Raw genomic sequence first — 14,639 nt, 5'->3', positions numbered from 1 at the left:
CTTATGTTCCAGCAATAAGGTGCGCGTGTGTGCATGTTTTCGTTAATGTGGATGATATTATGTTCCCTGATGCTGAAGCCATTGGTCACCCCCGCCGGGAGAGTTTTCCCACTCACAATGCCATGGCCGGGGACGGTGGGGTAAGGAACATGGGTCTGGCATAGCAAGCAGGGGAAGGGAGACGTGTGTCGTGGCTTGTAAACAGTCGGTGCATCAGGTGGGGACAATGTCACTCGCTGGTTGGAGCTGAGATTTAGATATCTACAGGAACGTAAGAATATATTTGAGCAGCAACACGTTCCTTAGTGCAGAAACGTAATTATTCAAAGTATTGCTTATCTGAAGATGTCTTTTTGCGTCTTATGAAGCCAGGCGCCCTTAGAGAAAATGGTGTCTTTTGGGCCGTCACCAGTCACGGTTGTCTGATAATGGTTATGGGGAAGAGAAGGAGGGGATGATGGTACAATGTTAATCATCTTAAATGTCCTTTTCAAACATTTATTAATATTTTATACAGAATTAATAATCTTATGTAGTTATTAATCGCGTGAATGTCAGTTTCGACAAGGTCTTGTTTCTTTTCATGGCGGAGGATATATGTTTGTATATGCAGTTAGTATGTTAGTATGTCCCTATTTCTGTTACCGGGCCGATAGTGGTCAATCCCTACATGGTGTCTGCCTAGGACCGGAGCGTAGGAGGGGAAACGAACGTGTGTTGACGTTTGTGCTTGCATCATAAAGCAACGTGGACTGTTGTTGTTTTAGTAATCGTTCTTGTTGATGTTGTTATTGTTTTTCTTCTTCTTTTTCTTCTTCTTCTTCTTCTTCTTCTTCTTCTTCTTCTTCTTCTTCTTCTTCTTCTTCTTCTTCTTCTTCTTCTGATAATGATGATGATTTATTTTAACATCACCATCATTATTATTATTATTATTATTATTATTATTATTATTATTATTATTATTATTATTATTATTATTATTATTATTATAATTTTTATTATTATTATTATTATTATTATTATTATTATTATTATTATTATTATTATTATTATTATTATTATTATTATTATTGCTGTTGTTTTTATTAATACTATTGTTATTATTATTATTAATATAATTAATTCCGACTTCAGTGTTTTTTCGAAGTGGCCAACTGTTTTTTCTTGTTTCCTGTTTTTCGCATCTATACTACCCGGCTCAATAGGAAATAATGATTTGAACAGTTTTGTAAAATATTTACTTCTATATGGGATGTAGGAGTAAAAATTGAATTAAGAATGTATATTTATTGACAATTGTGATATAACATACCTGTGTGTGTGTGTGTGTGTGTGTGTGTGTGTGTGTGTGTGTGTGTGTGTGTGTGTGTAATTCACCTCTTGGTCTGCTGCGGGTCTCTCGAAACAGCCAGCCGTGTGTGTGTTTGTGTGTGTGTGTGTGCGTGTGTGTGCAAATGCGTGTGTGTGTGTGTGTGTGTGTGTGTGTGTGTGTGTGTGTGTGTGTGTAAATGCGTGTGTGTGTAAATGCGTGTGCGTGTAAATGCGTGTGTGTGTGTGTGTGTGTGTGTGTGTGTGTGTGTGGGTGTGGGTGGGTGGGTGGGTGTGGGTGCGTTGTTGAGGCCGTAGAAAAGATCGAGGGGATTCGGCCACTGCCATGGAGGTGGTGGCGGGAAACATCACTGAAGTAGCTAGAGTGGTGGCGACAGTTGAGGGAAGAAGTGTTGGAGTCGTGGAGCTTAGAGTCTCGTGTTGTGTGAATGGCTCTCACTACGTCTTGGTTTTACTTGAATCCACCACGAGACGGGTGCCTCTTCTTACTCAACCGTAATATCCGTGTCCATGGCCAAAATGATGTCCATGTCCAAATCCATGTCCAAAACCACCATGGCCGAATCCACCATGTCCAAAGCCGCCGCCGCCGAAGCCACCGAATCCGCCGCCGAAGCCACCAAACCCACCAAATCCACCAAATCTGCGGCGGTGCGGATCTGGATCGGGGAGGGCCTCGGGGTCTGGGTCTGGGAAGGGGCTGGGCATGGCCTGCACCACCACCAGCGCCGCTAGGGCCACTGCCACCACCAGCAGAAGGGTCAGCTGAGGGTAGATGTGTTACTCGTGAATACGGGGACCAGCACATATATGGGAAAATGGGGGAGGGTAAATGGTCCGGAGATAATGCGGACGTTGGGATGTATCAGTGTCTTAAAGGGGTGGTGAGCCAGCAAATGCAGGGATACTCACAGATCGCATGTTGCCGAGGATTAGATATATACTTCCGCTGCCGTGAGTGGAGGAGGTGCGTCTGGTGCCTGGAAATGTTCCGCTCAGCTTTTATAGTCAGGGCCATCATAGGAAAGCCCGCATAAGGCTATTCCAGGGGCACTGCCACGTCATGTTTTTTTTGTGGGGGATCCCCTTGCTTAGCGAAGGCCGAGAGCAGGAAGCGGATGTACCCACACAGCGAAATATGATTCATCAAAGTAATGATATATGTGTTAGATAGTTGGTTAGTTAGTTAGTTTGTTTGTTTCTGTGCTTTTTGTATATGTTTGTTTGTGTGCTTTGTGTGTGTGTGTGTGTGTGTGTGTGTGTGTGTGTGTGTGTGTGTGTGTGTTCATTCATATATATATAGAATCAAGTGGTATCCTTTAGCAAGGGAGTGTGGTAACTACGCACAGAGGTTCACTATACTGGGGTTCCTTTCCATCACAGCACGCTTGGGAAGGGATCCGCGGGCCTTGGAAGAAAGCTCCTCGTCTACAAGTTTTACAGCTGAAGCCTTCTCCTCGTTTTGAATCGTGGGGTTTGATTTAGTTATATTGAATTGTGTGTGTGTGTGTGTGTGTGTGTGTGTGTGTGTGTGTGTGTGTGTGTACAAATGGAGTGAAAATAAGTTAAAGAATACAAATAGCGTCTCGTCTTAGTGCGAAATGTTTAGGATTCTGTTGAGGATAACTAAAAACAAACAAACAAAAAGAAAAACGACTGGAGTCAGCATGTCTGGTTCTTCGACGCTCGCCTCGCACGCTTCCGATCGGCAGCTGATCTTTGCCACATCTTTGCCACATCTTTGTCTCACATTAACTCTCACATTAACTCTCACAGCATCTCTGATTGTATAGTAAACATCTCCGAAAGTTTATTTGTTTTAGAAGATTTGTTCAGGGTAAGGATAATTCAATATTCTGTTTACAAGATGATGATGGTAGTTGATATCACTAAGAAAATCTTTAGTAAATATCTTTACAAGGCAAAACAGAACATCATCTTAGACGCCACACACAATAGCTTTGGTCGTGTGTCCGGGTCATCAAACAACTTTCGGTGACTCGAAATGACCGAGTGTGGTGACTGACTCTTGATCAATCTGCGAGTCTTGAGTAGAATACAAGAGCGAATAGGAGTGAGTTTACTTTTAAGAAGACAAATTTGTCCACGATTAAGGCAGAGATGTGATCGTGGTCATGAGTATGTTTTCAGATAGACAAGGAAATAAATGAAACAGTATATGTAAAACAAACAAACAAGCTTTGTGTATTATACACAAGACTGGGAGACTGAATTAAATGAAGACAAGTAAGCAAGCAGTGCACGATAAACTACATTATGTACAGACAGCCCCCTTCTCACTGGACGCATCGTTTGAGGCTTTGCAATTATGGCTCCCTATGGCTCTCTAAGAATAGCAGAACACTTCATGCGTTTGATACCTACCGCTGACGTAGACCCTCTTACTCTCGTGCCCGCTGCTGCCTTCATCCCACTGCAGGCAATCCCTCTTGATCCCTATTATTAGGGTGTTCAAAGTAGAGTTTAAGAGGCGAGATGTTATACATACAATCAGTGTAATGTCTATAATTTATTTTGAAATTACAGACAATATTGGAATAAGATAAGTGATACATTGCCTATTTAAAAACACTTGATGTTACCGCTTAAAAATACCCTGAGAACATTATTTTGGTAAATCATTGGCGGCTGGGATGCAGTAGACGGCAGCGGGTGTCGGGATGGCATGCCTGCCGCATCGTCCACATCGTATAGCGCTTGGATGTGAGTGCCCCGCAGGATGTTGACTCCTCCAGCTGGCTCGCTAATTTCTTTAATTCAGCCGTGATGATATACGTAGCCCTGACCACGGCCGTGGCCACTGTATCTGCCATAGCGTCGGAATCCCCTGTGTGGATCAGGGTCGGCGATGGCCTCGGGATCTGCGTCTGGGAAGGGGTAGGCAATGGCCTGGACCACCATCAACGCCGTCAGGGCCACGGCCACCACAAGTAGGAATGTCAGCTTAGAGGAGATAGTGTTATGACTGGTGTGGTCCTTATTTGAAAAAAAAAAAAAAACATGGCGAAAATTTGAAGAGCGGCTAGTCGTCTATTGTTGGTGTGTAATTCTCATCCATGAGGCTATCCATGCAACCCCCACAAAGCTCTGGGGGTCTTCGTGGTGCAGTGGTTAACACACTCGGCTCACAACCGAGAGAGCCCGGGTTCGATTCCCGGGCGGAATGGAATAATTTGGGCGGCCTTTCCGATACCCTACGCCCCTGTCCACCCAGCAGTGAGAGGGTACCAGGTATTAATCGGGGGTTGTGTCCTGTTCCCTTCTCCTATAATTCCTTCCCCTTCTGTCTCTCCGGCATATGACCACAGATGTTGCGCCGACTAAACGAAATTTTCCAACTTTTCCCACAGAACTCTGCCATGGTTGCACACAACATATAACTGCTAACTTTGCTCAAGTTATTATCTCTCTGATTTGTTAACTATTTGCAAGTTGTCAAATTTGTAATCCTTTTAAAATGTCCTTAGGTGTTTATTTGTACTCACAATCGAAGTTATCTGTTTTGATAATTCTTGTCCAAATCGACCCATTATCACTTCACATCCACTGCTTTGCTCAAGAATGCTTTAGCTGATTTTTTTTAGGTCAATCCTCTTAGTCTGTGGACAAAAGATTGGAGATGTGAAGCATAGTGACTCTTAATTAAGACCTGACAAGCACCTTATGACCTTAAATTTTATTATCCCTGGTAATAATACACACACTGAATCGGGGTCAATTCTTAACCTACTGACTCGTATATACTTTATATATGAAAATCTTTGTACTAATGTATCCAAATCTTTTCATTATATTTATTTTCAGGTTGATTAGAGGTTTCCGTCTCTCACATAAACTATTTCCAAGGGCCGAAAAGGAGATCAGTCTGGATCTTATGAGCGTTGTTGTAGGTTCATGGTACAGAGGAAGGGTCAAACTACCACCACGTTATAAAACTACGCGTGGAAATGCCCAAAACTCCTACGAAAGGCTTGTCAAATACGTGTGCTTGGGCGCCGAAATGTTTACTAATACGGCACCTAGTACTTACGGCTCTCATGGTGCAGGAAGTAGAAAGAGTCTGCCGCCGGGAGATGATGGATGGTGTCTTTTATCTGTCCGGGAAGTCCTCGCGAAATTTGTTGTCAGGCGTGTGTTGCAACGCCCTGCAGCGGAAGTTTCCCGACTATAGCTACCATTTATTTCCTTTGTGTCTGTTTTGTTGCTATTTCTTTATGTGAAGGTTAAAGTAAGACAAACGTGAAGTGATCGGGGTATTGAAAAAAAATATCCATCTCTTACTATGTTTACTAATGTTCATTTTGTACAGAATCTGTAAAAAATCACTTCACTGATTGGTCCAAGTCGACACACATAAGTAACCCTCGTTGCGATGCTAACCAGTGGAGCCCTGATTGCCTTGCCTAATTAAGGAAAGTGAATGGCGTGCCCGAGAATCAAACTTATCAAGTGGAGGCAATGTGTGACCGTGTTGGGATTATTTTCAAACACTCGATAAACATAAGGGATCCAGTAAAGAAGCTATGGATGAGAGAACGAAGAGGAACTTAATAACCCTCTATGTGCTACAAAACTGTTATGATTACGTTAAGTAAAAGTCTAGAAATCAGCCTTTCGTTCAGCAATATTCAAATGCCAAACAGGGAAACAGCATATTTCAAACCCAAAGGTACAACTCTGTCGTTTCATGAACCCATTTTTTTCCAGTGAACAGTGCCCTTGCAACAAGAATATTACCTAACGTTTATTCGCAATCTTGTGCACAGCAGTCGTTATTAAAAAAAAATGGTAATAATAATGATAAAATAGGTAAAAAAAGTAAAGGAATACATATATTCATGTACTAAATCAATCAATCAATGAAAAGAGTATATAAGATGAAGATGCAAAATATATGGGAGAATATGTATACGATAATTAGAGTAGGGCATAAAACATCGTTTTCTATTCTTTCATTACTATTGATTTTATTAATAGTATTAGTAATAGTATTTTAATCACAGTCATTATCAATAACAAATGGACATTTTGACAAGTGTAGGTAGGTGGTGAGGGAAACACGGGCCGAAAAGGAGTACTCTATTTCTGCCCTTTGGTCACCTTAATCATTTTAATAGGCGAGGGATAAAACACAATGTAGTTGTGATGTTTTACTGCTGTTTTGGAGATGAAATGAATTAAGTAATGTAAAAATGATGCCGTGCTGTGGACACGAGTGACTTAAACGCATGGCTGCTAGTGATTGTGGAGAGTGCGTGGCGGGGCCAGTGTAGCGACAGTGACTGGTGGAGTATCTGGAGTGATGAATGAGCCCTGGGCTCCCTCTCTGTCGTCGATTTGAAAACGTGTGCAGGTTGTAACTCGAGATCCCCATGGTGGTATAACCTTACCCACACGCCCAGCTGGCCCGCTGTCTCGTGTAACTTATCCCCAGTGATAATGCCCGTGGCCAAAACCTCCATATCCGCCATATCCGCCAAAGCCTCCAAAACCACCATAGTGTCCGAAGCCATGTCGGCGACCATAGCCACCGTATCCAAACCGACGGCCGCCGTAACCGAAGCGTCTCCAATGTGGATCAGGATCGGCGACGGCCTCGGCGTCCGCGTCTGGGAATGGTTCGGCCATGGCCTTTACCACCACCAGCACTGCCAGGGCCACAGCCACTACAAGCAGGAGGGTCAACTGAGGGAAGAGACGAAATGGGTGTTTAGACAGTCATGACCTGTACCACCACCAGCACCGCCAGGGCCACAGCCATTACAAGCTGGACGGTCAACTGAGGGAAGAGACGAAATGGGTGTTTAGACAGTCATGACCTGTACCACCACCAGCACCGCCAGGGCCACATCCATTACAAGCAGGAGGGTCAACTGAGGGAAGAGACGAAATGAGTGTTTAGACAGTCATGACCTTTACCACCACAAGCACCGCCAGGGCCATAGCCATTACAAACAGGAAGGTCAACTGAGGAGAAAGGAGTCATGAATGCGAGGATAAGAACTTTTTAGTGGGAGAGTGTAGGAAAATCAGTGTGAGGCGGCGTGAACACGTGATAGCAAGATTTACATAGATTTACATAGAAAATCAGACCACACAGACCCCATGGTCCAGACTTGGTGGTCTGTCCTTAAACCTAAGTGATTTTACATTAATCAGAAGACTCCAAAACGTTGCATTTCTACTCTAGTTGATATTAAGTTGAAGGAAGTGACGGTCGAGCTTATTTTTGAAGGAGTCAATCGTGTTACACTGGACCACTGATGATGGGAGCTTATTCCATTCTCGCACTACAACGTTGGTGAAGAAAAATTTGGTGCAGTCTGAATTTACTTGTCTACATCTGAGTTTTACGCCATTGTTCCTCGTGCGCAAAGTGTCATCGATCATAAACAATGTTGATCTGTCTACATTCGTGAAACCATTAAGTATTTTAAAACATTCGATCAGTTTTCCTCGGAGGCGACGTTTCTCGAGAGAACATGTTAAGGGTAGAAAGCCTTTCTTCGTAGGATTTGTTGCGCAAGGAAGGGATAATTTTCGTTGCCCGACGCTGAACACCTTCTAATTTAGCAATATCCTTTGCATGGTGGGGAGACCAAAACTGTACCGCATATTCCAAGTGGGGTCTGACTAAACTGTTGTAGAGCGAGTATTACATCTTTATTCTTAAATAAAAGTTTCTTTTAAGGACGCCCCACATTCTGTTCGCTTTATTTGCTGCATCGATGCATTGCTGTGAGAATTTGAGGTTTGACGCGATTTTGACCCCCAAGTCCTTGATGCATTGAACGCTTTTGAGTTTAACGCCGCGCATTTCGTAATCAAACTTCTTATTCCTCGTTCCAACTTGAAGGACCTGGCACTTGTCTACGTTAAAGGGCATCTCCCATCTATCCGACCAAGCTGAAATTTTGTGCAAATCCTCTTGGAGGCTTTGCCTGTCTTCGTCAGTGAGAACCGAGTTACCAATCTTTGTGTCGTCTGCAAATTTACTAATGCGGTTATTGAGTCCAACATCCACGTCGTTGATGTAAATAATGAAGAGCACTGGGCCAAGAACCGAGCCCTGAGGGACGCCACTAGTGACCGGCGCCCACTCTGAGTTAAATCCGTCAATCACTACTCTTTGTTGTCTGTTGCTCAACCAATTCGCGATCCATTGGTTTACCTGACCGTCAATACCTATTTGCTTTAATTTGTAAAGTAATTTATGATGCGGGACTTTATCAAACGCTTTCTGGAAATCAAGATAGACTACGTCCAGTGATTTGGTTACGTCATAAACAGTGAAGAGGTCGTTATAAAAGGTTAATAGATTTGATAGGCAGGATCTTTTGTTTCGGAAGCCATGTTGTGAGTCCCCAATTAATGAGTGGCTTTCAAGGTAACTCACAATTTTGTCTCTAATTATGCCCTCAAGTAGCTTACATACAACCGAAGTTAGACTAATGGGCCTGTAATTACCTGGTACTTTTTTGTCTCCTTTCTTAAAAATCGGTGTCACGTTAGCCTTTTTCCAATCTGAAGGGACAATGCCTTGTCGCAAGGACATATTGAATACGGTTGTGAGGGAGGAGAGTATTTCGCTCTTTGTTTCTTTCAGCAGAGTTGGATATACTTTATCAGGTCCAGGACTTTTATTTGTTTTAAGTGATTTGAGGGCTTTAAGGACTTCATCGGGTTTTATTTCAAAGTTAGACAATGCATGCTCGGGATTTACATTAGTACTGGTGTTGGTGGTGGTGGTGGGAGGACTGTTATTATTAAACACCGAGGAAAAGTAATTATTTAATAGGTTTGCAACGTGTTGGCTGTCAGTCACTAGTGCACCGTCGCTGTTTGTTAAAGGTCCAATTCCACTTCTGATCGCCTTTCTGTTGTTTATGTAACTGAAGAAGGATTTCGGATTATTTTTACAGTTGGCTGCAATATTTTCTTCATATCTACGCTTTGCCTGATGCACTAATCTTTTTACTCGTCGCCTTGCATCATTGTAAAGTCTAATGTTTTCGGGCGTGCTTTGGTCTTTCTTTAACCTGTAAGACAATTTTCTCTCCTTGACTGAGTGTTTAATTTCGCTATTAAACCACGGTGGACTTTTATTAGAGTTAATTCGCTTCTCGCACAAGGGTACAAATGTGTCCTGCTGAGTGAGTAAGTGATTTTTAAAGTTTAGCCAGGCGTCCTCTGCATTGCCATCATCTGATAGTTGCATATCTATTAGTTTTCGTCGGATTTCTACGAAGTTGGCTCTTTTGAAATTGGGCACCTTAACTTTATTTTCAGTCACCGATGTTTGAGCTCTAATGTCAACGCGCACTAGTTTATGATCGCAGGAACCGAGGTGTTCTCCTACCGTGACATTACTGACTAGGTTATCTTGGGTCGCTATAACAAGGTCAAGTATGTTATTTTGTCGAGTTGGTTCAGAAACCATTTGGCTTAGATAATTTTCCTCTAGAAATTCGATCATTCTATGGGACTCACCTTCTGTACCCGACAGTGTCGCCCAGTCGATATGGGGGAGATTAAAGTCTCCTAGTATCAGTGAGTCGCTGTTATTAAGTGACTGCCTTAAGACGCTGTACATTTCAAGATCGCCATCAAGTGATTGCCCCGGAGGCCTGTAAGTGACAGATATATTTAAATTGACTTTTGCAATGTTTACTCGCACGCACAAATGTTCAACGTTACTGTTTCTTGGTGTTTTGTCAGTAGGTTGCAAGTAGCTTTTGACAAAAGGGCGACACCACCCCCTCTACGGTTTACACGATCATTGTTGAAGAATCTGTAGCCATCTATGTTGTATTCGGAACTTAAATCAATATTAGTGGTGTCAATAAATGTTTCGGTTATAGCAATTACGTCAAGGTTTTCTGTCAAAGCAAGACATCGCAGTTCATCAAACTTGTCTCTTAGGCTACGCGCATTGAAACTAAGGACTCTTAGGTTATCTTGAAGCTTGGTAATAGAGGTACTGGAGGGTTCAATGTTACGAGTCTGTTGCGGTGTATGGTGTCTATTTACACGGGCGGGATGGAAGGACGTGGCTGAGAGTCGTTTTTTGTTGTTCGGGCGTTACGTACGGCGTTGTTGAGGAGCCTTCCAAATCTGGCTGCCCCGATGGGGGACAGGTGTATGCCGTCCCTTTGGAAAAGTCTACTCTGGCCGTAGAAATCGTTCCAGGCGTTAAAGAATTCGACGTCAAGCTCTCCGCAGAGAGTCTGCAGGCGGTTGTTGAGGCTGAAGGCCTTACTGTAGAAGTCGCCCTCATCCCATGTCCGTGGTAGAATTCCTGAAATCATAATATTAGGGGATTTAGACTTATACTGCTGGATGAGCCTACGGTACTTGTCCAGCAGTTCCTCAGACCGGGTTGTGGTGACGTCGTTTGTACCTGTGTGGAGAACAAAAAGTGAGTCATTAGAGGCCACAGCGGAGACCTCGTCCAGGGCAGCTGTGATGTCGTCAACACCAGCTCCAGGATAACAGTAGTTACGCCTACGACGGGGGACTCTGCCACAGAATTCAACCACCTGATGGCGAATCATAGAGTCACCGACCAAGAAGGTGCTCTGTTCCTCGTTCTCCTCCTCCAGTATGGCAAATCTGTTGTAGCAATGAGTAGGATAAATGGCTCTAGGGGCGGGTCTGGCTCCTCCTCTCACGGAGGTGAAGCATTCAGCGTCAGCTCTACCGGTTCCCTGTGACGTGCCTTCTTCGGAAGGTGGCTGGGCATCGAGTGCAGGTGAGGAGGGTGATGAGGCGTCCGTTGCAGCAGGGGCGACGATGTTGGCCTGGATAAACTCCTGCAAGGTATCAACAGTACTTGTTAGCTCGGTGATCTTCTTCTCGCCAGCCGTCAGCCTTTCGTCCTGTTGAAGGAGTCTCGTTTCCATCTGCTGTGTCAACAGGCAGATCTTGCAGACGGTCGATCGTCCTGAGAAGAAATGACCAGAGAAGTTTCCTGTGCAAGTCGAACATTTCTTTAGCGCCATCTTGGTAAGGAGGAGAAAGCAAGTGAGTAGTGTTTATCTATATATTTGCTTTGCTTTTTCTTTTTCGTAGGGCAGAGGGACGCGTGCGTGAATAAGCGAGAATAAGTGAGAGAGAGAGAGATGGGAAGGCGTAGGAGGAGATAGGGATGGAGGAGGAAGAGGGCGAAGGAAAGGGGGGGAGAGAGAGAGGGTGGGAACGAGATAGGGAGTGAGGAAGGAGAGACAGAGAGGGGCAAGTGGGGGGTAGTAATGAGAGAGAGAGAGAGAGGGGGGGGGGCAATGGAGAGGGGAGGCGAGAGAAAAGGAGGAGCGAAACGCGAGGGACGAGAAGGAGTGACGCAGGTGATGAAAAATTTAGAGGATTACTGTCTCTGGGGAATAATCTGGTCAAGTCAGGTCAGGTAAGTCTGAACACCTGCGTATGGAGTGGCGTCGGAGTGGAATCTGAAAATATATAAAGAATGTGGCGGAAAGAGTGTAACACTGTGTTTTGTGTATATGTGTATATATGTTTTACAGGGCGCTACGGCGAGAGGGTAGATACAGGCAGAGAGAGGTAGTAAAAATAAGGGCAACACTTAATCCTGTCCAGCGAAGCACGTGGTCGCACAGCAAACAGCACACCTCTGCAGGCAGCTAACTCGGTTGACAATAAGCAGTACGCAGCACGACGCGAAATAGCACACGGCACACAGCACAGCAAGATCTACAGTACAGTTCAGTACAGCACACGAGGGTGGAATCGCAAGCGAGAGAGGTCACGGAAGTGGGAGCGCGTGCGGTTTGACCTCTCGGAGTGAGGGCAGGGCGCAGGTACTCACTGTTCTCATGGTGCTGAGTGAGAGAAGCTTCAGATGTCGCGAGTCGAGGAGCAGCGTCTGGTGTGCTTGCAAGCTTTCTCCACCTTTTATAGCCGAGCCCGGGACTGAAAAGCCTAGCAACGGACATCCCCAAAGCTCAACGACCGTACAGAAATTTTCAAGCAAGTTTTTGTGGGGGTTTCCTTCACGCGTTGAAGCCAGGCCAACCTGTTGTAAGACAGTGAATTCTGGATACAAATTTGGCAAGTCTTAGCAAATGTTTGCTGTACCCTCATCCCTACACAGAAACATGCGTGTGAAAGGTTACCACCATTTAGGTGATATTGGCTTCCTTTTGCATTAAGAAAGAATGGCAACTCTATGCGGACCCTCGCATGTAAGGGGTCACTGTTCTGCGGCGCGGAAGGAAGGGAAGGGAGACGCAGGTATTACACTTATAAACGTGTTGACAGGCTAGAGGCAGTATAGGGTGCGGGACAGTTCGTAATGTGTAGAACAAAAGTTCTGCTGGACAGGAACTTAAACAAATTTTATTTTTAAGGTACATATTATATTTATTAGTATTAGTATTTATTAGTATGAAAATAAAAGGTAAAAGATAGAAAGGGAAGTAACATTGTGACGGAATTTTAAAGGTAGATAACAGTCATTAAGACTAGAGGATCTGAAAAAGTGAAAAGCTTTTGATTCTACTTAGTCCAAAAGAACTATGTGGGTTGAGCCTCTTCCCCCCTCCTTATATATAGGAAGCAGAATCCTTTCTGAGGCTGACAAGGACATTGTATATATCTAGCATCTGGGAGGGAAAAATGGCGGAGATGATAAAAAATGCCTATGCTTGAGAAAGTATATATATATATATATATATATATATATATATATATATATATATATATATATATATATATATATATATATATATATATATATATATATTTATTTATATATATATTTATATATATTTATTTATTTATTTATTTATTTATATGGTAGAGGGAAAATTGGGAGCATGCGTTCGGCTGGGCGTTGCGTTGGCGCTCATCTCCGTCTCTTTGTTCCTGGTGCCTGAGCGACAATGACCAAATATTTGTAAGTCGTTTTAAGATATTCTGTAAGTCAAATCTTCCTGCGTTATCTGCTGAGCTTGCTGGGGCCTCATTTTGCATTGTCCTTGATGTTTGTTTGTTGCCATTTCTTTATACCAGTAATTTGGAGGTTAAGTTACAAGAAACAAGCATAATCTAGTGAGTGCATTTTATTTTGAACCAGTTAAGATAAATGAAATTTATTGTATATGTACGTAAGTTAGTCATTGAAGAGGGCACGTTTTCTTCTAATATTGGGAAGATGTCAAAGGTCGGCGAAGTCAGAGGTGGCGAGGATGTTAGCAGCGTACCAGAGGCAGTGATGGTAGTCTGCCTCTCGCTGCACTTCACTGGATGAAAAGAATAACTTCGCATCATGGCCATGGACAGTAAAAGCGGCCTTTTGTTTATTTCCGCTGTTTAAGAGGTCTTCACCCCTGGATATCAGTACGCTGGTAGTTTGCAGTCGTTCTGCAGCTTCGAGGCAACACATAATGTAACTATTGCTCTAAGTGAACACACCATATTATTAAATAGCTGTTCGGTGAAAAGTTGTATGTATGTCTGTCTGCTTGTGTCTGTCTGTCTGTCAATCTTTAACCTGTATTTCTTTTTGTCTGTTTGTCTGTCTTTTTGGCTGTCTGTGTCTCTGTCTGACTACTTCCTGCCTTTCCTTTTTTTCTGTCTGTCTGTCTGTCTGTCTGTCTGTCTGTTTGTCTGTATGTATGTATGAATGCATGCATGTAGGTGTATGTATTTGTTTATGAATGAAAGATGGAGAGAGAGAGAGAGAGAGAGAGAGAGAGAGAGAGAGAGAGAGAGAGAGAGAGAGAGAGAGAGAGAGAGAGAGAGAGAGAGAGAGAGAGAGAGAGAGAGAGAGAGAGAGTCCTCAAGTCTGGAGGTGACACAGCAAAGAAAAAAAAAATCAACACTATTATCATATCTATTCAAAACAGGATTATATGGTCCTTCATATTTCTGCGTTTGCTCCTCTGCGGTTCATTGTCTCTTGATAACACACACATGGCTGCTAGATAAGGAGTTATGAAGAGCTTCGATTAGTGTTGTAGATACGGACATACCTTTCTCATCTCTCTCACAGACATTATTTGTTAAGTAGCCTAAAAAGAAACGACATTGTTATCAGAGGTGTGTGTTGTGCTCCTACACTTACTATCCTCTGTTGCCTCTTCTTTCGATGTACTGGTAAGGTGAAGTTTTCTGTTGAGTATTCCTTAGATTTTTGAATGGAAAGGAAACTATGTTTTTGGCACAGATTGCTTGGAGTACTATATTCTTCTTTCGATACATTGGTTAAGTGAAGTCCTCTGTTGAGTATTTCTTAGATTTCTGAATGGAAAGGAAATAAAATGTGGGCACAG

At 43.3% G+C, this 14,639-nt stretch overlaps 1 protein-coding gene across 1 annotated transcript; it reads right to left on the bottom strand.

Moving 5' to 3' along the window:
* Positions 1–1,272: 1,272 nt before the first annotated feature.
* LOC127000404 (keratin, type II cytoskeletal 2 epidermal-like) lies at positions 1,273–2,339 on the bottom strand. Its single transcript, XM_050864104.1, has 2 exons — positions 2,242–2,339; positions 1,273–2,094 (listed from the first exon to the last, which is right to left on the bottom strand). The coding sequence occupies exons 1-2, from the start codon at positions 2,248–2,250 to the stop codon at positions 1,819–1,821; spliced, it is 285 nt and encodes a 94-aa protein (XP_050720061.1). The 5' UTR covers positions 2,251–2,339; the 3' UTR covers positions 1,273–1,818.
* Positions 2,340–14,639: the final 12,300 nt, after the last annotated feature.

This window comes from Eriocheir sinensis, chromosome 2, assembly GCF_024679095.1.
Source record: "Eriocheir sinensis breed Jianghai 21 chromosome 2, ASM2467909v1, whole genome shotgun sequence".
In the NCBI taxonomy this organism is placed as follows: Eukaryota; Metazoa; Arthropoda; class Malacostraca; order Decapoda; family Varunidae; genus Eriocheir; species Eriocheir sinensis.
This window is presented reverse-complemented; position numbering and strand designations above follow the sequence as displayed.